We start from the raw sequence: 27,933 nt of genomic DNA on the forward strand, positions 1-27,933 counted from the left end.
TTTGTATTTTAATTTATTGAAAATTTACTACTACAGTTGTTGTGACTCAACTGGAGCGAAAGGACTTCCTTAAGAATTATATGACAATTTACAAACTTTGCTTTTACAATCTCGTTTATTTTTAATGAATAATATTGAAATTAATTATTAATAATAAGTTTTAAAGGTAAAATTGTTTGAAAAAGATAAATAAACAAAACTAAATTTATAATAAAGAGGAAATGAATTAATTAATTGATAAAAAAAATTATAAAAACAACCAAGTTATGATTTATTTAATTTGACGGAAAATTTTATTGGTACAGTTTCTTAATGGTAGGCTAATTTTTTGTTACAAATTTTTATTGGTAGGCTTTTCATATGATAAAGATTTATTTCGGTTCAGTTTCATTATGGTAGAGATTTCATATGATATAAATGATATGGCACAGTTAAAATTGGCATAGTTATACTCTTGGTTTACTTTTATATGGCACACCTGTAAACTGTAAATACGCCGATTTGTAAGTGCATTTTTTAAAAAATATTTTTTAGTTATAATTTAATTAATGAAAAGATTTCAAAAAATTAAAAACGTCAGCTAACTTCAGATGAAGATTAAGTTAGCCGACATTTAAAAATTTTTAGAATTTTTTTTTTATTAAAAAAATTATTACAAAAAGAAAAAAAAAATTTCACTTGTAAAAAACTTTAAATTTTTATGGGTTTTGTATTTTAATTTATTGAAAATTTACTACTACAGTTGTTATGACTCAACTGGAGCGAAAGGACTTCCTTAAATAACGTCTAAATAGAATTCTTTTATTTAAAATGATTCCTTTCCCGCGCTGAAACCGAGTATTTTAATACTCCCGGGCGAAAGAACTGCAGTAAGTAAAGTTTTCAATAAATAAAAATAACATCCACTAGATGGAAGCATAACAACACCCGACAAGTGGCGCCCCGCACCACAAGTACCACAAGCTTTTTGATAACGCTCTCTCTTGTCGTCAAACAAAACTACCGCATTAGTCAGTGAAATAAAACGTGTGTAGGTGTGTGTTTAGCTCCTGACGTTTTTACACTTAATCCAGCGGTAAGTCGTCTTTATTTACATGTTCAATAACAAATATTACATAATTACCGTATTAACAAAACGCTCTGCACACCCGGCTCACATTTTTTACTCGGCATTCATACATTTCATTCAATCCCAACCTCCAGTAAATAAATATCATATGACCATCGATTACTCCCTGCAAAAGCCCGTACATCAACCCTGCTGTCATCTGTTTATTTTTCACTAATTAGCCGTCTAATGACACAATTCCTATTTTTACCTCTCGCTCTCTATTTATCTCGATCAACATCCTTTAGTTCTATGAATTTTTGACAGCTCTTCTACTTGACAAAAATTTTTATTTTTTCTCATTTATTAAATTGGGACAAAAAATATTTTTTATTTAAAAATTACACTTAAAGTTCTTCATATTTTTTACAAATTAAATTTTAAAAAAATTTTTTTAGAATTTTTTTTTCAATTAAAAAAATTCTAAAAATTTTTAGATGTCAACTAACTTAAATTTCATGATAATAAAGTTAGCCGACGTTTTTAATTTTTTGATTTTTTTTTTAATAATTAAATTAGAACAAAAAAATATTTTTAAAAAATTGCACTTAAAATTTTTCATGTTTTTTTCAAATTAAATAAAAAAAAAATTTTTTTTATTATAATTTTTTCAATTAAAAAAAAATCTAAAAATTTTTAGATAGCTAACTTAATTTTCATAGTTTTAAATTTTACTCTATTTTTTTTTTCTATACAAATTCTAATGAAGCAATTAAATAATACCTTAATTTAAAACTATCTCACTGCCAGCTAGTAATTTTATTCTTATCTTAATCTTTTTAGATTCCTGTCAATGAATTGAAATTATTTTTTATTTATAAATTATAATACAGTTAATTTTAAAGATACGCTCCAACTAGTTTTTTTTTAAATAATTAATTGTTTACAAATTTTTGAAATATTAAAATTAACAGTCTGATAATTTTTAGAATTTTTTTAAATTAATAAATTATTTCGAAGAAAATTTTAAAAAAATCTCATTAATAAGAATTAAAAAAAAATTGGTGCAATTTTTAAAAATTTGACAGAGAAATTAAAAAAAAAATTATTGATGTGATTTTTAAAAGTATTTTCTTAGTATTAATTTATTAATTAAAAAGAAAATCAATAATTTACAAAATGTCAAAATTTATATAAAATATTTTTTTTTAAATAAAAAAATTGACAGTTTGTTAGTATCAATTAAAAAAAAATTTATGATATTAAAAATTAAGAAAAAACATATAATTTGTATCGTAGAAAAGAATTTCATCCCGTTATTAAATTAATTATTTAACGTAAGATCAAGTTCCATTGAGTTACATTAATAATTCAGTATATATGTATGTAAACATAATTATATTCGCCGTACAGCATTTGACGTCTGGGATTCTGCGAGACATAATACCGGTTAACTGACTAATCCGTATTTAATACATTGTCCATGATCTTGATAAAAACGGGTTTTTTGCATAAAAGCACGTGTAAACCACGCGATATTTTTATCAATGAGGAAAGGGAAGTAGTATTAACTAAAACCGAGCAAGTTCTAAAAAATTTTATTATTTTATAGGTTCATACAACTATAAACAATTATAAACTAGCAACCTTGCAGTCACGATGTGACTGCTGTGACTTTTGAACTATGAAAAATTAAAATTTTGCTTTATTAAATGATTTTTGTTAAACTGGACTGTGCTTTCTTAAATATTGACGTTTTTAAAGATATAAGCTCATCCCGATGTCACGCTCATCAAGAGCTTTCATTTGAGTACCCACATGCATTTTTGATATATTTTTCATATATTAATATATGTAAATATATAAAATATATGAAAAATTGATGTGGGTACTCAAATGAAAGCTTTTGATGAGTGTAACATCGGAATGAGCTTATATCTTTAAAAATGTCAATAGTTCTCAAGATACAAGGTCATTTCTTAATTATTGATATTTTTAAAAATATAAGCTCATCCGGATGTCACACTCATCAAGAGCTTTCATTTGAGTACCCTCATGCATTTTTGATATATTTTTCATATATACATATATATAATATATATAAATATATGAAAGATTGATGTGGGTACTCAAATGAAAGCTTTTGATGAGTGTAACATCGGAATGAGCTTATATCTTTAAAAATGTCAATAATTCTCAAGATACAAGGTCATTTCTTAATTATTGATATTTTTAAAAATATAAGCTCATCCCGATGTCACACTCATCAAGAGCTTTCATTTGAGTACCCACATGCATTTTTGATATATTTTTCATATATACATATATATAATATATATAAATATATGAAAGATTGATGTGGGTACTCAAATGAAAGCTCTTGATGAGTGTAACATCGGGATGAGCTTATATCTTTAAAAGTGTCAGTAGTTGACAAGATACAAGGTCATTTCTTAATTATTGACATTTTTAAAGATATAAGCTCATCCCGATGTTACACTCATCAAGAGCTTTCATTTGAGTACCCGCATGCATTTTTGATATATTTTTCATATATACATATATATATAATATATATAAATATATGAAATATATGAAAAATTGTTGTGGGTACTCAAATTAACGGTCTCGATGAGTGTAACGTCGAGGTAAGCTTATATCTTTAAAAATGTCAATATTTCAAAAGATAATAGGTCATTTCTTAATTATGTATCTAGAGATAAATTTAGCAATGACACTTAATTTCACTAAAGAAACCAAATTTATCATATGACTATCCAGGAAATAAAATTTTTTTTATTCTCTTATTAATATAGATGATTGCAACAATAATGGATGTCTTGATTAAATATGATGTGGTTTCTGTAAATATAGAGCAAAATGACACATCTATCTATATATAAACACTGTGTGTCTGAGTGAGTCTACATTCGACATGTATGAGGCGCCAGACTGCATGGGCAGATGGAGCCGGGTGTTGCAGACTGGCCACTTGATCTTGAGAATCATTTCGGAAATTAAACCAATCCCTACCCAGTAGGCAGGAACCAGTTTTTTATTGTTTTGGTTCTTCTTGATAGAGGATAAGATCTTTCACCGTTATGTCACGCCTGATGTTCCCAGATTTAATCTAACTTACTTTCAATTGTCCTAAGACCATTCACGATTGATGTCTTTGAGTCTTATTAGTTTGTTAAATTTTAGTTTTAATAATTTTTAATTCAGGAGTTTATTTATAAACAAGAGACATGAATTAATTAAGAGGGTATTAACTTTAAACATTTATGTTTTAATTCAATATTGATTAATTTAGTTCCGTTCTGTGAGTTATGAGTTTTTGGGTTTTAAGCAGAGCGAGACGATTACAGTTATTTTTTTATCATTAATTTAAATTTTATACCAATTTTTCAGTTTTATTTATTAGCTTTTGCTTAAATCTTATCAAAAAAAAAAAATATTTTTTTTATGTCTTATTTTAAACTTAATTAATTATTTTTAGTAATAAAAATTAATAAAAAAGTTAATAAAAATTACAGTCGTAAAATTTACTCTAAAATATTAATTACTAGTCTAATTATTACTTTTGGAGACAAAAATTAAACGATTATTAAATCTTGTACTCTTTGAGAGATTGTTTATTATTTAACCGAGTACTGTAAAGCGTAAACATATATTAGAACATTATTTATGATGACCGACAACAATCAAAATAAATTATTAACTACTAACCTCAGTAATAACCATTAATGGTCAGTCGGTAAATAGTAATTGCATATTTAAATCACGGTCATGATTGTCGACAAACATGATGAAATTATGGATCAATTATTTGTATTTATATTTATAAATAAATATAAATACTTTATTGTTTTTTTCAATAGGCGATATTTATTACTAAAAGCTAGTTAGATTTTTTTTTAGTCTTGAAAATTATTTTATTTTTTTTAAATTGTAATTTTTAATTAAATTAAATATCAAATCTTGTAATAAATTTTTAAAATTCTTTGTAAGTTAGTTTAAAATTAAGAAATCAAATTTGAAGTATTTAAATTTAATGCGAATGATTAAAATTAAAACTAAGTGCTAATTCATAATCCATAAATCTCAATAACTTTTTAATGGATACATTATACATAACCATACAGTCAATGAGTTAAATTAAAATTCTTTACAAGCACTCAGTTATTTATTCTCGCGTTACATTTACTCTCATAAGAGTCACATTTGGTCTCACATCGTTGGCATGTAGTACATGAGTTAATTTATACTTATTTATTTAAAAACTTTTTTTAACTGGTTGCTGATTACTAAATTAGACAATTTTACAATTTTTTTATTTGTACAATTATGAAGAAAATTATTTTTCTGTCTATACTTATCTTCAGGAAGAATATTTTCTTCATATTTGTATAAGTAAATTTTATCATAATTTTCTTAAAAATAATAAAAGAATTTTAACTGTTTAACATTGTATTTTTTTAACTATTGACATTTTTAAAGATATAAGCTCATCCCGATGTTACACTCATCAAGAGCTTTCATTTGAGTACCCACATGCATTTTCATATATTTTTCATATATACATATATATAATATATATAAATATATGAAAAATTAATGTGGGTACTCAAATGAAAGGTCTTGATGAGTGCAACACCAGGATGAGCTTATCTCTTTAAAAATGTCAATATTTCACAAGAAACAAGGTTATTTCTTAATTATTGACATTTTTAAAGATATAAGCTCATCCCGATGTTATACTCATCAAGAGCTTTCATTTGAGTACCCACATGCATTTTTGAAATATTTTCCATATATACATATATATAATATATAAATATATGAAAAATTGATGTGGGTACTCAAATAAAAGGTCTTGATGAGTGTAATATCAGAATGAGCTTATATCTTTAAAAATGTCAATATTTCACAAGAAACAAGGTTATTTATTAATTATTGACATTTTTAAAGATATAAGCTCATCCCGATGTTATACTCATCAAGAGCTTTCATTTGAGTACCCACATGCATTTTTGATATATTTTCCATATATACATATATATAATATATATATATATATATATGAAAAATTGATGTGGGTACTCAAATAAAAGGTCTTGATGAGTGTAATATCAGAATGAGCTTTATCTTTAAAAATGTCAATATTTCACAAGAAACAAGGTTATTTCTTAATTATTGACATTTTTATAGATATAAGCTCATCCCGATGTTATACTCATCAAGAGCTTTCATTTGAGTACCCACATGCATTTTTGATATATTTTTCATATATACATATATAATATATATAAATATATGAAAAATTGATGTGGGTACTCAAATAAAAGGTCTTGATGAGAGTAATATCAGAATGAGCTTATATCTTTAAAAATGTCAATATTTCACAAGAAACAAGGTTATTTCTTAATTATTGACATTTTTAAAGATATAAGCTCATCCCGATGTTATACTCATCAAGAGCTTTCATTTGAGTACCCACATGCATTTTTGATATATTTTCCATATATACATATATATAATATATAAATATATGAAAAATTGATGTGGGTACTCAAATAAAAGGTCTTGATGAGTGTAATATCAGAATGAGCTTATATCTTTAAAAATATCAATAGTTCACAAGATACTAGATCATTTCTTAATAATGTATCTAGAGATAAATTATTTTCAAATTTAGCCCAAATCATAATAAATTGACAATCGGTGAGAATGATATAAAAGACACAACTCCAAGACTTTTTTAATGATAACAAATTTAATCATAAAAAATCCATTTTATCATATACATACACTAGCCCCAAAATTTATCTCATTTTTTTAGTAATACAGATAATTATCTGTATTATAATTCTATTTATAATTCTTATTCACAATGATATTTTTTAAATATTAATTTAAAAAATCATCGAAGTTTTTTAATAAAAAAATTGATAATTCATATAATTATATTAATAAAAATTTTTTTGATTAAAAAAAGTTTTTTGAAAATTTCACTCTTATTTCGAGATATTTACTTAGAATTAATTCAAAAATTTTATCAAATTTTTTTTTTTTGATTATTAAAATACAAGATAAAATTTTTAAGATTTTTTTATCATAAAAATAATTTTTTTCTATTATCAAAAAAAAAAATTTCATATGAATAATTTTGTTCTTGGATCAATTTTTTTTTTTCTTCAAGTTCAATTTTTATTTCATTTCACCAGAATCCAATTATTAAATACTTAAACCAATAAAACAATTAATTGGATTAAATAATTAAGAAGGATGTTACGATCGCAGACGGAAAGAAAATAAAAATTAATGAGATTGAGTAAATAAATACACTGATGATGGCATCATCATGGATTTAAATACTCAAGAGTGTTACATCGCATTTAGACTGTGACTTTTACAGCGCGAATTATGCTATGATAAGCCTGCCGAAGAGTTTTAAGATAATATTCATATATATATACTACCTTCATAAATTTATTTATTTATATACAATACATATAATATAAGATAGAGTGGAGAAAAGAGTAAGCGCAGTCCACGGGTATGCACTCTCCGTGAAGGAGATTAACGACCTTTTAATTGCCAGCGCTCAGAGGCTCCACCGGAACACCGACCCTCAGATTCTATTTTTCAAAATTTTTTATTTTTTTAAATTCTTACTCTCCACTCAACAAAACAATTTTTTGAGATGACTCGCATGCTCGTTTAGTTTTTTACCTGACGTGACACTAATTGGAAAATTTAGCTGTCAAAAATTTTTTAATTATTCTAATTTCTTAGTAAATATTTTCGTTAGGAATAATTAAAAAGAGAAATTCAATAAATAAAATTTAATTTGAATATTTTCTTACGATCTATCAGTTTCTTTATTGAACTAGATTTTTTGCTATAAAATGAAATCTCATAAATTGAGTCAATAAAAAGTTAATGAATTTTTAATTAAAATAAGAATTTTACTCCGAGGAATAAAAATTGTGAACATTAGTCTTCTCTTTATAACCAATTATTGATGAATTTTTATTGAATTAAATTTCAATCAAACTGTGTATCCTTTCTCCGGAAATAATACATCCGTATGGTAGATTCGTTCACTTACTCTTGATAAAAATTAATTGAGATGGACATTCGAACAATTCAAGGCTAAATAATATAATTGTTACTATTAAAAAGGTTTGTAGGTTAATTATGAGTCTTTTGAACAGTTGCATCCAAAAATTAGTTAATTACATTAAAATAATTTTTTAATAAATTTTTGTCAATTTTTTTAATATAAAAATTTGTTATTTAAATTTTATAATAAAATTTTTAATTAAATTTATTTTAAAATTAATAGAAGTAAATTTTGTCAATTTATTTTATTATTTATTTATTTATTCATTTAATAAGATTTAAAAATTTTTTACATTAATTTTGGATTAAAATAATTTTTCAAAAATAAAATATTTATAAAAAAATTAAAAGTTTAGTCGGGAAATAAAAAAAAACTCCAATTGTAAACTTTTTACATACAATTTTTTAAATAATTTCTCTTTCAAAAGTAAAAAAAAAAATTTTTAAATCTTAGCTAAGCTTGAATTTTTAAAAAACTTTATTTAATAAATAAAAATAAAAAGTTAATTTATAATGAATTTTTTTTTTTAATTTATTGAAATAATTTTTATCAATTTTCTTAATATAAAAAAATTTTTTTTTTTTATTTTGTAACTAAATTTATTTCAAAATTAATAGAAGTAAATTTTGTCAATTTATTTTATTCTTTATTTATTTATTTAGTAAGTTTTTAAAATTTTTTATTATAAAAAATTTTTTACATAAATTTTGGATTAAAATAATTTTGTAAAAATTTATTTTTAAATCATTAAGTACATTTTGTTAAAAAAATTAAAAATTTAGTCAGGAAATAAAAAAAAAACTCCAATTGTCAATTTCGCACACAATTTTTTAAATAATTTATCTTTTAAAAGTAAAAAAAAAAAATTTTTAATCTTAGCTAAGCTTGAATTTTTAAAAAATTTTATTTAATATATAAAAATAAAGAGTTATTTTAAGTTAATTTATAATGGATTTTTTTTTTAATTTTATAATTAAATTTATTTTAAAATTAATAGAAGTAAATTTTGTCAATTCATTTTATTATTTATTTATTTAGTAAGTTTTTAAATTTTTTTTTTATAAAAAATTTTTTACATAAATTTTGTATTAAAATAATTTTTTAAGAAATTATTTTAAAATCAATGAGTAAATTTTGTTAAAAAATAAAATATTTATAAAAAAATTAAAAATTTAGTCAGGAAATAAAAAAAAATTCCAATTGTAAATTTTGCACAGAATTTTTTTAAATAATTTATCTTTTAAAAGTAAAAGAAAAAAATTTTAAATATTAGCTAAGCTTGAATTTTTAAAAAACTTTATTTAATAAATAAAAATAAAAAGTTAATTTATAATGAATTTTTTTTTTAATTTATTGAAATAATTTTTATCAATTTTTTTAATAGAAAAATTTTTTTTTTTTAATTTTAAAATTAATAGAAGTAAATTTTGTCAATTTATTTTATTATTTATTTATTTATTTAGTAAGTTTTTAAAATTTTTTATTATAAAAAATTTTTTACATAAATTTTGTTAAAAAAATAAAATATTTGTAAAAAAAATTAAAAATTTAGTCAGAAAATTAAAAAAAAACTCCAATTTTTAATTTTGCACACAATTTTTTAAACAATTTATCTTTTAAAATTAAAAACAAAATTTTTAAATCTTAGCTAAGCTTGAATTTTTTAAAAACTTGCAATTAAGTTATTTTAAGTTAATCTATAAACTTTGACTCATGAAAACAATCATCCCTCTTTAATTATCTCAACTTAGCAATTCAAAAAACAAAATAGCTCCGGAATGACAAGCAGCAATACATTATTCGTATTGAGCTTTATTTAATTCAAATAAAACTGCAATAGCCTGTCGGCTCGCACGCCATGAATCTCTCGTCGGAAAATAAGAGACAGGAAGAAGAAGAGTGTGTAGATATATGTATACATAAGCTTAACTCTTAACTCTCCTCTACCACTTGGTCGCACTTAGTTTTGCAAGGTGAACGCGCCGTGTGTGTACATATGTGAAGCTTCGCACTCAGTTTCAGTCGTATCTTCTCGTACGTAAGATCACTGTAGACAATTACTCGATCAATTTCACGTGTTAAAACACTATTAAAGTCGATAAAAATAAATAATATTTAATGTAATACCTACCGGCGTTTTTTAAATTTATAGTTCGCGCTTCATTTTATTTTTAGTTTGAGTTTCAAGTGACTGGGTGATTATTCATTTTTAATAGTGTTGAGTAATTTTTTTTTTTTTTTTTTTTTATTTAATTATATATTATTAACAGTTAAAAAGAAATAACAACAATAATAATACTAAGTTCTAAATTGTTAATCAAAGTTACGATATGGGATTTAATTTATGTCATAATGGTCGTGGCAACGTCATCGGCAATACCCTCTATTGAGGATTTCTCAAAGGATACATTAGGGAGGTAAAAAAATTTTATTTTTATAAATCTTGGTAATTTTTTTAATTTTATTTTGACCCATAAAAATAGTTTAAAAAATTTTTTTTAATATTTAATTTTTTTTTCAATTTTTTGATCAATAACAATTTTTTTAAATACAAAAAGTTTACTTATTTTTTCGATGAAAAACAAAGGATACATTATGGAGGTAAAAATATTTTATTTTTTAAAAATTTTTTAGTCAAAAATTTTGGTAATTTTTTTTAACTTTATTTTGAGCCATAAAAATAATTTCAAAAATTACGTCAACTTCTTGATCAATAAAAATATTTTAAAATAGAAAAATTTACTTATTTTTTTGATAAAAAAATTTCAATATTAATTTTAAAAAATTGATATGTAATTTTTTTTGCAATATTAAAAACTTTAAAATTTAATTTTTTTTTAAATTTTTGTGATTATTATCATAAGAATATTTTAAAATGTTAATTTTTTGATTTTATTTTGAGCCATAAAAATAATTTCAAAAATTACGTCAATTTTTTGATCAATAAAAATTTTTTAAATACAAAATTTACTAATTTTTTGATAAAAAATTTCAATATTAATTTAAAAGTTGGTATGGAATTTTTTGCAATATTAAAAGCTTTAAAATTAATTTTTGTGATTATTATCATAAGAATATTTTAAAATGTTAATTTTTTGATTTTATTTTGAGCCATAAAAATAATTTCAAAAATTACGTCAATTTTTTGATCAATAAAAATTTTTTTAAATACAACAATTTACTAATTTTTTTGATAAAAAAATTTCAATATTAATTTAAAAAGTTTGTATGAAATTTTTTTGCAGTATTAAAAGCTTTAAAATTAATAGAAAAATTAATTTTTGTGATTATTATCATAAGAATGTTTTAAAATGTTAATTTTTTTATTTTATTTTGAGCCATAAAAATAATTTCAAAAATTACGTCAATTTTTTGATCAATAAAAATTTTTTTAAATACAAAAATTTACTAATTTTTTTGATAAAAAAATTTCAATATTAATTTAAAAAGTTGGTATGAATTTTTTTTTCAATATTAAAAGCTTTAAAATTAAAAGAAAAATTAATTTTTTTATAAATTTTCTTGATTATCATCATAAGAATGTTTAAAATTTTAATTTTTCGATTATATTTTAGAAAAAGAAGAAAAAAGTTGATTGTAAAAATAAACAATTACCAAAATTTTATTCCAATAATTTTAAAAAAATTTTTTAAGCATAGAAAAAATAAATGAAAAATATTCGTTTAAAAAAAAATCAAGATCTGTCATAAAATTTTCAGGTCAGAGAAATTTGTCTTAAATGTGTCTTGCACATGGTTTATATTAGTCATAAAATAAGAATTATCATCAACATATTCGCGATCGAAAGTCGGACCTACTTGTGTTTATTTATCACTTAATATTTTATCTATAATATTTAATCCCCTTAGAAACAAAAATATATTAATAGGTGTAATGATAAAATAAAAATGAATCCATATAATTTTGTAAATAAGTATGAGTATGTGTATGAAATATAAGTATCGCAGAAAATTCATATGGCCAATTACTAAAGCTCCTCGGGCCGGAACGAACATTGCACTGAGATCTAAAACATCTTAGCGTATCTTTTAGACTCAACTATAAAAACTGCGGCCTGAATTTTGAGTATACAGGTTGGATGATAATAATAAATGATAATACAAATAAATTACAATAATTATTGGGATTTAGATATTTTTATTTGGTGCTAAGATTAGTTTAGTGAGGAAGAAAAGGCCCTCGGCGATTTATGGTAATATAATATACGGAAGTGAGGTGAATAGGAGTTTCGTTAGAAGTTAGAATGTATGTATGTTATATATATAGAGGAGATAAGATGAACAAGTTCATGGACAGGTCGTGGCTTTCCTGGACCGGTCTTTACTTACTTACACTTGGTTATTCTTTGGTTTTATTCGTCCTCCCACAAACAATCCTCGATTATTTTACAACTATTCCGTTTTCCAGACTTGTTTTTGCTTCGTTCATTATTTTTCAAATTACATTTCATTTTTTTTTTTTTTTTTTTTTTTATAATAATTATTTAACATCAGCAGGGACTTAACAATTTTTTAATTTCATCCAAAAAATAAATTAGTTATTAGTACACTGAGAAAAAAAAAATTTCTTTTAAAATTTTATGTTCTTAACATAAAAAAATTTTCTTGAAAATTTTTAATTATGATTTTTTTGTCAGAAAAATTGATTGAATTTATTAAAATAATTTTTATTTAATTCAAGTGAAGTTATTCATTTTTTTACTTGAAAAATTAATATATTAAATTTTTTATTTTAATAAATTTTTGAGTCAATGAAATTTTTTAAAAAGTTAAATCTGTAGTTTTTTAAATTTTCTACTTATAGAATTTTTTATTATTATTATTGTAAAAATATTGTGAGAAAAAAAATTTTTTTTAGATAATTCATATTCTTCTACTGTACTTGCATTTATTTTTTTAATAAATTAATTTAAATAATTAAGTCAGAAAATTTTTATTCATTGAATTTAATATTAAAAATAATGATATTATTATTTTTTTTTTATCAAACATTTTCATGTTATTATAATAAATATAAATCGAATTTTCTTTATAAGGAACTTTTAATCAACTTCATAAATAAATTAGATTCATATATGTTAAAAAACAAGCCCGAAAGTTTACAAATTGATTAATATATATTTATTTTAAAATTTTATGTTTTTGACATGAAAAAATTTTCTTGAAAATTTTTAATTACGATTTTTTTGTCAGAAAAATTGGTCGAATTTATTAAAATAATTTTTATTTAATTCAAGTGAAGCTATTTGTTTTTTTTTTTGCTAACAATAAAGGAATTAAATATTTATATTTGTTTTATTAAAAAATTAATATATTAAATTGTTGATCTTAATAAATTTTTGAGTCAATAAAATTTTTTCTGGGCTTAATTTTTATTGTTTTTTTTCAGTAAGATAATGAAATTTTTTAAAAAGTTGCATTTATATTTTTTCTACATATGAAATTTTTTTTTTATAAGTTAATTTAATAAATTAATTTAAATAATTAAGTAGAAAAAATTTTTATTAATTGAACTTAATATTTAAAAAAATAATAAATGTATTATTATTTTTTTATGAAACATTTTCATGTTATTATAGTAAATAGAAATCGAATTTTCTCTATAAGGAAATTTTAATCAACTTCATAAATAAATTAATGCAAAAAATTAGATTCATAAAAAACAAGCCCGACAGTTTACAAATTGAATAATATATATTTATACACAATGTTAATCGACGTGAAAGCGAAATTTCACTGGGTTTCATTGAAAGTCGATAAAGGCTCGGGTCTTCTTCAATAAATAAAATTAGGTCACGATTAATTGTTTGTAAGTTTAAAAAAATTTTTATATGTATTTTTAACCACTGACTAAACGAAAAATCTTTAGTATTTAATTGTTTATTGTCAGCATATTTAAGATACCTACATATTTATCAAATGAAATAATAGAATAGAATTGTCTGAGAAAACCTCCAGTCATCTGAGAATTTCACGTCGCTGTAACAAGAATCCGTTATTATTATTCCATGCGTACGAGCTCTGCATCTCTGGCTCTGGATCGGCAATAAATGCAATGGCGAATTGTGAATCTTTGTCACTGTCATCAAGACATTAGACACTGACCTACTAAGCGGTTTATGTTCTGTTAAGTATCATCGGTTTAATTTACTATTTATTTTTTTTTTTTCATAAAAAATTTTTAATCAAACTCACTTTTTGTTAATGAGTTAACTTGATAAAAAATTTTTATAACAAATTATAAATTTTTCTTAATTATATAATAACTTTTGTTAAAGTGTACTATACTTTCTTAACTATTGACATTTATAAAGAAATAAGCTCATCCTGATGTTACACTCATCAAGAGCTTTCATTTGAGTATCCACGTGCATTTTGATATATTTTTCATATATACATATATATAATATACATAAATATATGAAAAAATGATGTGGGTATTCAAATGAAAGGTCTCGATGAGTGTAATGTAGGGATGAGCTTATATCTTAAAAAATGTCAATAGTTCACAAGATACAAAGTCATTTGCTAATTATTGATATTTTTAAAGATATGAGCTCATTCCGATGTCACACTCATCAAGAGCTTTCATTTGAGTACCCACATCAATTTTTCATATATTTATATATATTATGTATATGTATATATGAAAAATATATCAAAAAAGCATGTGGGTACTCAAATGAAAGCTCTCGATGAGTGTAACATCTAGATGAGCTAATATTTTTAAAAATGTCAATAGTTCACAAGATACAAGGTCATTTCTTAATTATTGACATTTTTAAAGATATAAGCTCATCTCGATGTTACACTCATCAAGAGCTTTCATTTGAGTACCCACATGCATTTTTGATAAATTTTTCATATATACATATATATAAATATATGAAAAATTGATGTGAGTACTCAAATGAAAAGTCTTGGTGAATGTAACATCGGGATGAGCTTATATCTTTAAAAATGTCAATAGTTCACGAGATATAGTCATTTCTTAATTATTGATATTTTTAAAGATGTAAACTCATCCTGATGTTACACTCATCAAGAGCTTTCATTTGAGTATCCACTTGCATTTTTGATATATTTTTCATATATACATATATATATAATATATATAAATATATGAAAAATTGATGTGGGTACTCAAATGAAAGGTCTTGATGAGTGTAACATCGGGATGAGCTTATATCTTTAAAAATGTCAATATTTCACAAGATACAAGGTCATTTCCTAATTATGTAACTAGAGCTGGAGCATTTTTGAATGCAGCCTAAATAACTATCATTATAAATTAATTATTGATGAGAATGATATAAAACTTTGAAAAGGTCCAAATTCAAGTCAACTCCTTTTCAATGACACTAAATTTGATTAAAAAAACAGATTTTATCATGAGACTACCTTGGAGACAAAATTTTTCGTATTCTTTTAATAATATAGATTATTATTATTAATTATTAATTATATTAAATTAATATTATATAATAATTTTTAATCCAATTAATAACTAACTTTTCAAAAATTTTCTTTGACCGAAAAATTGACATTTTGAAAAAAAAATTTTTTTAATTATTAAATTATTAATAAACTTTAAGAAAAAAAATAATCAATTGTTAAAAAAAAATTCTACATAAAATTACTAAAATTCAAAGAAAAACAAACAATGTTAAAATCTTCTCTAGAGAAGAATCAATCTTTTAGAATCTCGTGGATTTAGGAGTAGTTGCGTTGCGCAAATTTCGTTCACCGTCGAATCCTCTAGACAGATATAGCACTACAGAGTACGTCGAAAACGAACTCCGACGCCCACTCGGCGTCGCGACGTCATCCACGAAACACGGCAAATGTGTTATGAAAAAAAAGCACGGTCAGTGTGCCGCGTGACTTAAGTCTGAGCACGTGTTTCCGGTCTACTGGAGTATTATATATCGCGTTATATCATTTTCTCTTTTTATTTGTGTTTGTAATTTAATACAATTCTTCAGCTCTTTTATCTTTATCCTTCGGCTCCTTATATTCTATACTACATTAATAATAAATTTGTCGTGTATAAATACGTCAAATCCAATCGCTAAATAAATTGCTTACTGGCAATTTTTGCTACAGATGAGTCAGTGGTTTTTTTAAAATTAGTACCTGGATTGAATTGTGAATGTTGGACGTTCGCAAACCTAACAAGATAGGTAGAAAAAAGTAAGCAGTTTAGTTTGTAACTTATTATTTTTTTTTATTTCATTATTATTAGTAACGGTTTGCTGATTTTTATCAGTAATTGATAGTTGAGCTGAATTTGTTGTAAATAATTAAAGTTTAGATAACTTAATAAATTTATATAAAAAAAATTATGAATTAAAATAATTTTTTATTAAGGTAAATTATTTTTTTTTCATTTTTATAAGAAATAATTAAAAATTTAATCAAGTTGAAAGTCTCAAAAATTGTATTTAAAAATTTTTAATGAATTTTTTTGATAAAAAAAAAAAAAAAAAAATATTGAAAGATTTTATTGTTTTTTTTTTTATTATTATTATTATAAATAATTTGTTAAAAAAAAAATTAAAAATGTACTAAATTGTAGATTTTTTCAAAAATTAATTGAAGAAATTTTTTTTTTAATTGGTAAAAAAAATTAATTAATTTTCATTTAAATTTTCGGTAAATTAGTTTGTAAAAAAATTAGTTATTTTATTAAATATTTATTTGAACTGTTCTATTACTAAAAATTTAAATTCTTAAATTTTCTCGGTGTAGTAATCGTAGTAATAATTAATTGTTTTTTTTTCTTCATTGTCAGACAGTTTATGCTGGATATTTGATGCAATTATTTTTTATAATTTACACACATGTATATTTACGGAAGTCCTGCGGTCTATGGAATGCATAATGAGTAATAAATGCGTGCTCTTTTAATTAAGAATTTTGATGCCGTGACGACGTCGTCAAGCACGAGTAGAAAATCTTCACCGTTATGATTCACTTTATATTATATGTTGCCTATGATGTGAATGAAGAAAATTTTATGAGCTAGAAGAGATAAATTGCTTAAAATTTTTCTACATTCGTAATAAAAGAAAGATACAAATTCATTAAAGTAAACTTGTTTATAAATTTTTTATCTAATAAGAATTTATCAATAAATTATTATTTATAAAATTTAAATTATAATTTATATCAAATTAATTATTATCAATATTACTTATTAATAACAATTAATTATTATTATTATTAATATTAATTATTATTTATTAAAAAAAATTTTTAAACTAAATTAATTAAAAACAAAACTAACTGTAAATTCCTAAAATGAATTTAGTAAACAATCACTAATCAAACTTGAACCATATTTATCGACAAGCTTACACCTTATTAGCTCAAGCATTAAATTAATAATTAAAAAAGCACCCTCGTATAAAAAACGACAGGTAGACGATAGCATCAGCAAAAAATATCTGTTTAACGAAAATAAGTAAAAGTAGTAATAAAAAGTATTGTAGGAAGAACCCGTTGAAGCGAATAGAAACTAGGAAAAATTCCGGCGTGTTTAATCTCTCTTTAATCTACCCTTCACTCCAATCCACGTCTGTCTACCCATGGGCTTGAGCATAAAAATCGACGAACACTCGGGTTGAATAATAAAGACTCCCACTAACACCCACTTTCCTATTTCTACCCGACAAATTAAAGTGTCCGCTGAAAAAATGTATCAACAGTGTATAGTATTCCGTCGACAATCGTGAATCATTCCCCGACTGCGAGCAATAAATAAAAATAAATATTTTTATCTTTATCTTTATCTGGCTTTTTGTATTGTCTTCTTGAGCCTTTTCGTAACAACGGGTAAAATATTACCCAAAGGACCCAGTAATCTCAAGTTATCTATTCTTGTGTATTTTGTGGGTGGGCTCATTGTTGAATATTTTTTGTTTTTTTACAATGATGGAAGGATTTATTTAGATTGAGTGCGATTTGTTAATTTTCAAGTTTGAGTAATGGTTTATTGAGAATTTTTTAAACAGAAGCATGCTGTTAAAAAAATCATCACTCTTGGATTTAAAAATATATTTCTTATTTTAAGTAAATTTTGCTATTCAAGAATTTTTCTGTTTGATTCAAAATAAAGATAGTTATTAAATTGAATTTTTTGAAGATAAATATTTGATGTTAAACATTAAATTTTTGATAAGTATTTAGCTGCATTTAAAAATTTGCTATCTCTAAATATATAATTAAGAAATGACTTTGTATCTTGTGAACTATTGACATTTTTAAAGATATAAGCTCATCCCGGTGTTACATTCATCAAGACCTTTCATTTGAGTACCCACATCAATTTTTCATATATTTTATATATTTATAATAATATATATGAATATATGACAAATATATCAAAATGCATGTGGGTACTCAAATGAAAGCTCTTGATGAGTGTAACATCGGGATGAGCTTACATCTTTAAAAATGTCAACAATTAAGAAATGACCTTGTATTTTGTAAACTATTGAGATTTTTAAAGATATAAGCTCATCCTGATGTTAAACTCATCAAGACCTTTCATTTGAGTACCCACATCAATTTTTCGTATATTTATATATATTATATATATGTATATATGAAAAATATATCAAAATGCATGTGGGTACTCAAATGAAAGCTCTTGATGAGTGTAACATCAGGATGAGCTTATATCTTTAAAAATATCAATAATTAAGAAATGGCCTTGTATCTTGTGAACTATTGACATTTTTAGAGATATAAACTCATCCCGATGTTACACTCATCGAGAGCTTTCATTTGAGTACCCACATCAATTTTTCATATATTTTATGTATTTATGTATATGTATATATGAAAAATATATCAAAAATGCATGTGGGTACTCAAATGAAAGCTCTTGATGAGTGTAACATCAGGATGAGCTTATATCTCTAAAAATATCAATAATTAAGAAATGGCCTTGTATCTTGTGAACTATTGACATTTTTAGAGACATAAGCTCATCCCGATGTTACACTCATCGAGAGCTTTCATTTGAGTACCCACATCAATTTTTCATATATTTTATGTATTTATGTATATGTATATATGAAAAATATATCAAAAATGCATGTGGGTACTCAAATGAAAGCTCTTGATGAGTGTAACATCGGGATGAGCTTATATCTTCAAAAACGTCAATAATTAAGAAAGTACAGTGCAATTTAACAAAAGTCATTATTTAATAAAGCAAAATTTTATTTATATATAGTTCACAAGCCACGGCAGTCACATAGTGACTGCAAGGTTGCTAGTATTATTATCAATGATTTAATTTTGATTTTTCATAAGTTAAATTTTTACTAAAAATAATTTTTGATAATAAATTATGCAAAATATTATTATCAATTATTTAATTTTGAATTTTTTGCATCATCCAAAAAATGATCATTACAATTATAAAAAATTATTTTTTCAAACCTCAAAATAAATCAAAAATAATCATTAAAGAATTTTCAATTAATTTTCTAAATTTGGGTTTTCCAAATAATTTTCTATTCTACGAATTTTCTTTATAATAGAAAAAGAAAGAATACCCATTAATAACCAAAAATTCTCAACTAGTCAACAAGAAACTATAACTCAGACTCAGATAAAAGCCCCAGTTATTGAAAACCGCAGAAAGTAATGAGAAATGTGTGTCAGGAGATAAAAGCGCGGACACAAAGATGAATTTTCAAGTTTTAAAGTGTTTTTATTTTTTATTTAAAAAATAAAATAGTGAAAAGTTCCCATTTGCTTGTGCAAACTATTCGTCCAACGGCGTATATGTTTCTAGCAAAGGGTCAAAGGTGCAACGCTTCAATGGGACCATTAGAACTCTGTAATGGATCCCTTTTGCTTCTTGAAAAAAGTTATACGATCTAGCAAAGATAAAAAAGAAAAAAATCTGAAAACTAAGAAAAAGATTTTTTTAAACTATCTTGAGGCAAAGAATTTTCTCCAGTCTATGGATTATTTTTTTATCAGAATGAAAATAAATCTCAAATGAGTGGAAAATGATGGAGGATAATCGTTGAGTAAAAAAATGTAATTTATACGCTTGGAAAAATCCGTAAAGTACCGCGAGCTAGGTTATTACTCATTTCATCTTAAAATTACATAAAATTGCAAATTTAAATTTTATATATGTATAAAAATTAAACTCATATCACATTTTATTTTTAATATGAAGGATATTACAGCCTCGGGTGTAGCGCGTGGAATGAAATGACAATTTCTAGTTTATTGATCAATATTAAATCTGACGTTACATTCTCTGGAATAGAACTATGCTACTTATACTTATCCTTGCTGTCCTGATCCTTCGATCCTTCATGTCACCCCCGCTGTCTGGGGCAATTAATTTCAACAGATAAATTACAGACAATCACATTAACCTCCAGACACTGTTTAGCTCTTTGTATTGGTTTAGTTCTCTGTCTCTTTTTATTTATAAAGACTAGAATTTGAATTTGCGCGCGCAAGCGCGCGCCTGACTATAGCATTTGCATATATTTTCATGCTTATGATATATTCGACCAATCACGTTACGAATAGGGATTGAGAAAGATGACCTTGACGCCACCTGCCAAGAAAAATGTAAAACAAAGTGGTGGCAACTAGTATACAAAACAATAACATATTTGTTAAATTAATTATTTTTTTAATTTAATTAAAATAATTTTTCATAATGTCTTCTTCAAAAGTATCATCAAGTTTATCTATTCCACTGAAAATTAAAAAAAAAATTCAATTCTAGACTTTGAAACTTTTTACGATACTGAATCAAAAGACATCTTACAACTTTTCAGATTTTTATAACAATTAAATTATTATTAAAAAATTTTGTAAAAGAATTCCACATGTGGAAATTTAAAAAACTTATTTGTACAAATTTTCAAAAGTATTTTTTTTATGATAATTGATTTGTTATAAAAATTTAAAAAATTATCAAATGTCAGCTGATCTCAGTGTCATTTTTTTAATAAAAATTAAATTAGCCTACATCTGAAAATTTTTATAATTTTCTTTATTAAAAAAATCATTACAAAAAAATCAAAATAAAAAATTTCACATGTCGAAGATTTAAAAAATTATACGTGCAATTTTTTAAAAGTATTTTTTTACTTGCAATTTAATTGTTGAAAAAAATGAAAAAATTGTTGAACGGCGGCTAATTTTAGTATGATATCTTTTTACCAAGTTTATATTTAATTATAACTTTCGTCAATTAACGAATATTAAAAATAATTTAAAAAAAACTTCATCAACTAACATCAATTTTTATACTGTAAATATCGGAAACTTTGGTTTGAGTGACAACTGAGCAGGTTATGGTTGAATGTTTATTTGAATCTTCTGTTTCTACACCATACAAAACGTGTCCTGACTTGAATAATTTTTTTCCTTTTATGTCATTTTGACCCCTAATATGGGCATTTTTGACTGACAAGAACCCGAATTTAATTATTTTTTTCATTATTTATTTCAACTAATACTATTTATTACACTGTTTACATCACTATGCTTTAAATTTTTAACACCAGGGCGCTCCACTTTCAGCAGTAGTGCTGCCTCTACAGTTCTTTCTCAATCCCTATAGTTTGATGCCACATACATTTCATCTCAATTTTATATTAGGACTAGAATTTGAATTTGCGCGCGCAAGCGCGCGCCTGACTGTAGCATTTGCATATATTTTCATGCTTATGATATATTCGACCAATCACGTTACGAATAGTTTGATGCCACATACATTTCATCTCAATTTTATATTAGGATTTCTTTGAAAATTAATGGATCTCAGATTGATTAAATTTTTATTTTATTGTGATTAGCGGTACATCGTTTATATAATTGAATAATTGAGTGGACGGAGTTCGATAAGGCTTACAATGATTAATCATTTGTATAAATATGTAAAAAAAAATTATTTTACTATGGAGATAATATTATTATATTAAGTAGTATGAAAATAATTAACTAGGGATATAAATAATGCATTGATTTTTGTTATTTTAATTTTAGATGAAAAAAAGTTTGATTATTTGTACTTGCATTAATTTTTTAAGCTCAATATTTTTATTTGTGTTGCCCCCTATAAAAAAAAATATGTCGAAATATATAAAAAATATATAGACGTTCTAATTAGCAATTTGTCTAACTCTATTTCAGAGAATCATCAATTTTTGTGATAAAATAATTAGTTAAAAATTTATTATCACTTTAAAAAATCATTTAATATTTATTAGAGGTATAATATTTTGGTTTGGATCGTTCAAATAATTTATAATTGAACTATTGTTACATCAAAATGTTAAAAAATCACCCTCTAAAAAATATGGAGTTAGATCAATTGCTAATTAGACCGTTGATATTTTAAATATATTAAAAATCTACACAGAAAAAAAAAATTATTTGTCTCAAATAAATCAATTTATTTGAGTCGTTTTTTTTTAATATTTCTTTATGACAACCATATATATTTGGTACAAGTAAATATAACAGTTGATTCGAATTATTTTATTATTTGTCAGAAATATATCATTTATTTGTGGTAAAGATGCTAAGTTTGTCCGAAATAACGACATCTTTGGCATTAAAACTCTCATGACGTTACTTCAACGTTGAAAACAAAACTTGAATTTTTTGATTGCAACTTAAGCTACAGCGACGTTTCAAAAAATCGTTTATTTGCATACATAATAGTGTTTGCATAAATAATATTAATTAATAACTATTCATTAATTGGAGATTAAAAAAAGTCATACCTAACTTATATGGTAAGGTGTTTAAAATATTATATTTTACGAAAACAAATCTAAATTATCCTTTACCTACAATTAACACTTTCATTCAATAGAAGACACGAAAAATATTTCATTATTCAACTAAAAGAATAAAAATTAATTTTTTTTTCATTTTAAAGCCATTATAATTTCTGAAAATTGATAAAAATAATTTAGCAGATATTTAATAATTTGTAGAACTTTTGTTAACAAATAAATTATGGCAAAAAAAAAATGAGAGAAAAAAATTGATATGTAGAAATTTTAAAAAATTAAAAATGCAATTTTTAAATAATAATTTTTTAGAATTAATTTATTTGTTAAATAAAATTAAAAATTGCTCAAGTGACAGCTAACTTTAATGTTATAATAAATTTTAAAACTATTTATTTTAAAACTATTTATTTTACGCAACTAAATCACTCAAAAATATTATATATTTACCAGAAATAAATATTTATTTGGCCATATCCAACTATCTTATATATTTGGCTCAAATAAATCTTATTTCGATCAAATATTTCTTTTTTTCTGTGTATAAATATATAAAAAATATGTATAGTAAATATATTTTTAATAATTAACTTTTGGCCGATTTTCATATATATTTTAGATATATTTAAAATATATTATAAAATACATATAAAATACATAGCTAAAAATATATTTTGAATATATCTAAAATATATTTGGAATATATAAAATATATATGAAAATCGGCCAAAAGTTAGTTATTAAAAATATATTTACTATACATAATTTATATATTTTTAATATATTTTTTATGTATTTCGATAGATATTTTTTTTCATGGCGGATGATTAATTATGAAATTTTAATTTTTTGTAAGAAATAATTTATATTGAACTTTAATTTATAAATTATTGTTACCAATTTTTTAATAATTTTTTTTTGATAATTAATTAAGCAAAATATTAGTATTAAACATTTAATTTTTATGAAAAATTAAAAATTTTTCATGAAAGATTCATCATTTAATTTCAATAAAAATTTTCTTTGAATTTTAACTCTTTATGAGTTATATTTTTACTAAAAATATTTTTTGACAATTATTTAATTTTTATTAATTAAAAATTTTTCACCAAAAACTATTTTTAACAGTTAAATATTTTAACAGGAAAAAAAATTGAAAAATTTTTCAATTGCGTTAACTAAAAAATGTTTTTAATATTTATTAAAAATAAAAAATATTTTGCATTTATCATTTAAATTCAATAAAAATTTTCTGAATCTTTAAATTTCAACTTTTTACAAATTACATTTTTACTAAAAATAATTTTTGAAAATTATTTAATTTTTATTAATGAAAAATTTTTCACTAAAAACTATTTTTAACAATTAAATATTTTACAAGAAAAAAATTTTTGTGTTAACTAAAAAATGTTTTTAATTTTCATTAAAAATTAAAAATATTTTGCATTAATCATTTAATTTCATTAAAAATTTTCTTAATTCTTAAATTTTAATTTTTTATAAGTTATATTTTTACTAAAAATAATTTTTCACAATTATTTATTTAATTTTTCAACTAAAAAATGTTTTTAAATATCAATTTTAATTCCTAGAAATCATCAAAGTAATTTTAAATGCAAAATTTTATAATCATCCACTAATTTTAAATTTCTAATTAATAAATAAAAATAATCAATGTATTATTTTTCCAATAAAATAATAAAAAAACCCACAAAATTCAATAATAAAAAAGTATAAAATAACATTAAAAAAAATTTTAATAAATTATAACTTAAAAAAATTATTGATATAAAAAGTAATTAGGTGTTTGATACACAGGAAATTTTTGTAAATAATAATTATTAAGCGGGGTGATTGGATATACCGGAGCAAAGTCCATAAAATTTTTATTATTATAATTATTATTAGGTGCATTACCTGGCCATAAACTCGGTAGTTTATAAAGCGCGCTTTCAGCAGCGAGGGGATGGAATGAATTGTAATTATTCATTCTCGGAGTTGATTTCGGTGGAAGATTGGCTCTGGCGGTTGCTGGAATTTGTTGTGGGAGATTTTCATTGACTGAAGGTCTGTACCGATATTGTACAGGTGCAGCAGTTGCATTTGTTGAATTTTTCGCCAATTCTTCCGACAAACCGATAAAGTTATCCCCGAATCTTTTGATCTGTCCATCGCTTTGTGTCTAAATAATTTTATTAGTTATTAGCCTAAAATTTTTACATTAAAAAATTTCTGATAAATTTTAATCAAGACAAAAAAAATAATTACTTTTTGTTGTTGGTTGTTCGGAAACTGCTGTCTAGCTTGCGTGATATTGCGTATAGAACTGCCTGACATTTTCGAGATATCATCGGTCACTACGTAATCTTCCGAGTGAGAAGTCGAAGGGACTTCGGTTGGATATGATGGAAAGCTAGGCATAACGTTTTGGAAAAAATTTGTACAAAATGATTTTATTCGTTTGTTTTCTTTTGTTGGGTGATGCTGGTCGATAGTTTCGTAATCTTTGCAAATTTCTAAGGGATTTCCAACTATCATATGTTCTGATGAACTTGCTGCACGCATATCTGTTAATAATAATAACGATTGTTATTATTAAAGAGGATTTATTATTTTTTAAGCCAACTACCCGATTCACTTAGAATTAATGGTGAAAATAATTAATAAATAAAAATTTAATAGTCTTTAAAAAATAGCTTGAACAATAATAATTCCTCTTTAATAAGTAAAATCACCGATCTTAGTAATAATTCTAAAATAATAATATTAAATTAGTTAAAAAATTCTAATTGTTAAATTCTACCAAATTTAAATTCGATGTTTTAATTTTCAAACTAAATTTCAAAAGAATTCTTCATTCAAACAAAAAAAAAAACAGTAATTTAAAATTCTTTTTTACCCAAAAATTAATTTAATTAAAAAATTATAAAATTAGACAATTTATTAAGCGACTGAAAAAAATCACAAAATTTTTAATTGAAAAATTTACAAGATTAATTTTTCCTTTTAAAAATTTTCCATTTGAACAAAAATTAAAAAAAAAAAAACAGTAATATAATATTCTTTTTTACTTAAAAATTAATTTAATTTAAAAATATTAAATTAGACAATTTATTAATAAGCGACTGCAAAAAATCACAAAATTTTTGATTGAAGAATTTACAAGATTAATTTATTCCTTCTAAAAATTTTCTATTTGAACAAAAAGTAAAAAAAAAAAAAACTTACTCGGCACCTCCTTGTCAGAAAAGCTCTCCGTTGAATTTAAGGTCGAGTTCTGGGCCAATGAGCCCCCGAAAGATTTTTTATCAGATGTTTTTTCGTCGCTCCTAATATTGAGTTTTGAAAAAGCTCCTCCGGGTCCCGAAGCCGAGCGTCTTTCAAGCTGCAAAATAAAAACTGTTAAAACTTGCGTTATTTTTCGAACAACCCACAAATTTTAAACTCTTTACAAAAAAACTTACATTTTGATAATCCTTGAGCTTGATAATTTGGTAACCTTGCGCTTGAAGCGCCTGAAGATTGGCAAGTGGAGATCGGTGAAATCTGTTGGCCCACTGGTTCTGAGGAAAAGGCGCCCAAGCATTCTGCGGAACCGAAATCGGAGTCATCATCTGTGGCACTGCAATTGTTTTATTCTGCGTCATTTCCCTTATTTTCTTCGCTATTTCTTCGTTTAGTTGTTTGTACTGCCGGAATTGTGAATTTAAAGACTCTATCCACGGTTTTTGCGGTTCGAATAAATTCGATCCAGGCACTCCCATTCCAAATGGTCCAGGTTGATAGTTTGATCCAGGTTGGGGAGATAGAATAGGTCCATTTTGATTGCTGAACGTCGGCTGTCCAGGAATAGACAACTGTCCAAATGGTCCTTGTCCTTGTCCTTGACCTTGACCTTGACCTTGACCGAAAACTCCTGGTTGAACAGCAATTCCAATTTGGTCTTGAGGAATTGGTCCAGGATGTTGAGGATGTTCAAAATTATTAGCAAATCTAGGCTGTCCAGGAATTAATAATGGTCCAGATTGCATAGGTTGTCCTGGTCCAGGTTGTCCATAAGTTCCAGGATCAACATTGATTCCAATTTGGTGCGGATCAAATGGTCCAGGGAATGGTTTTTGAGGATGATCAAAATTATTAGCAAATCTAGGCTGTCCAGGAAAAGACAACGGTCCAAATAGTCCAGTTGGTCCTTGTCCTTGTCTATAAATTCCTGGTTGAACAGCATTTCCAATTTGGTCTTGTGGAATTGGTCCAGATTTTTGGGAATGATCAAAATTATTAGCAAATCTAGGCTGTCCAGGACTGGGCAGCTGTCTAAATGGTCCAGGTGGTCCTTGTCCTTGACCAAAAACTCCTGGTTGAACAGCAATTCCAATTTGGTCTTGTGAAATTGGTCCAGGTTTTGGAATATGATCAAATTTATTAAATTCAGGAATATTTGCTTGTCTAAATAGTCCAGGTTGATTGTAAGAATTAGGTGATAATTGGTGTGGTCCTAAATAGCCTGGCTGTCCATTTCCTGGAGATCCAGGAAAAAATATAGGAACAGCTCCAACTATAAATGTTCCTATCAGCAGAAATGCCTAATGATTGCAAACAGAAAAAAAAATGAAGGATTTAAAATATAAATAATGAATAATAAGCAAGCATTTAAAAATTATTGTTATGATTTAATTGTAAGTTTATAAATTAAAACTGTCAATAAGTGTGCTATTATATATAGAGGAAATAATCTCTTACCAATGAATAGAATACGATCTTCATAATGTTCTGTTATCTTTGCGAAGTTGTATGTAAGACTGGCACTGTGCAACTGGCATTCGTCAGTCCGATAAATTCAAGTTTCAATTTGCTGACTAAAAGGTCTCAAGTTTCATCGCCACCTCCAACTTATTTAAAGAATAAAAGTATTTCCCAATTGAATAAAATGTAAGC

The 27,933-nt window shown here is 23.9% G+C and overlaps 2 protein-coding genes across 6 annotated transcripts in view; one reads left to right on the top strand and one right to left on the bottom strand.

Annotated features, from left to right (window-relative positions):
• The first annotated feature begins 993 nt into the window (after positions 1–993).
• Positions 994–27,933, top strand: part of LOC123267554 (WD repeat-containing protein 47) — a 103,990-nt gene continuing 77,050 nt past the window's right edge. The window contains exon 1 of one of the 4 annotated variants that reach the window (XM_044732244.1): positions 994–1,075. Coding sequence is in view for 3 of the 4 variants with exons in the window: in XM_044732240.1 (XP_044588175.1) it covers positions 10,530–10,594 (65 nt within the window). In the remaining variant the exon portion in view is untranslated. Of the gene's footprint in view, positions 1,076–10,477; positions 10,595–16,049; positions 16,391–27,933 lie in introns of those variants that run through there. The other 3 variants (XM_044732240.1, XM_044732241.1, XM_044732242.1) reach the window with 3 other exon arrangements.
• Positions 24,761–27,864, bottom strand: LOC123267559. Of its 2 annotated transcripts, none has more exons than XM_044732251.1 (6): positions 27,739–27,864; positions 27,522–27,581; positions 26,460–27,491; positions 26,224–26,380; positions 25,264–25,562; positions 24,761–25,177 (listed from the first exon to the last, which is right to left on the bottom strand). In XM_044732251.1, exons 1-6 carry the CDS (start codon positions 27,760–27,762, stop codon positions 24,776–24,778), a joined length of 1,974 nt encoding a protein of 657 aa, XP_044588186.1. In that variant the 5' UTR covers positions 27,763–27,864; the 3' UTR covers positions 24,761–24,775. The 2 variants fall into 2 exon arrangements, with proteins under 2 accessions (XP_044588186.1, XP_044588188.1); XM_044732253.1 differs by having other exon boundaries at positions 25,113–25,202.

The sequence above is a fragment of the Cotesia glomerata genome, linkage group LG6 (assembly GCF_020080835.1).
Source record: "Cotesia glomerata isolate CgM1 linkage group LG6, MPM_Cglom_v2.3, whole genome shotgun sequence".
Classification (NCBI taxonomy): domain Eukaryota; kingdom Metazoa; phylum Arthropoda; class Insecta; order Hymenoptera; family Braconidae; genus Cotesia; species Cotesia glomerata.

Bases quoted from the DNA above. Each gene is read 5' to 3' on its own strand.
- LOC123267559 (XM_044732251.1), bottom strand. From the start codon at position 27,762: ATGAAGATCGTATTCTATTCATTG. The intron at 26,381-26,459 runs GTAAGTTTTTTT...TTTATTTTGCAG, and splicing joins AGCTCAAGGATTATCAAAAT to CTTGAAAGACGCTCGGCTTC. The intron at 25,178-25,263 runs GTAATTATTTTT...AAAATTATTTAG, and splicing joins CGAACAACCAACAACAAAAA to ACACAAAGCGATGGACAGAT.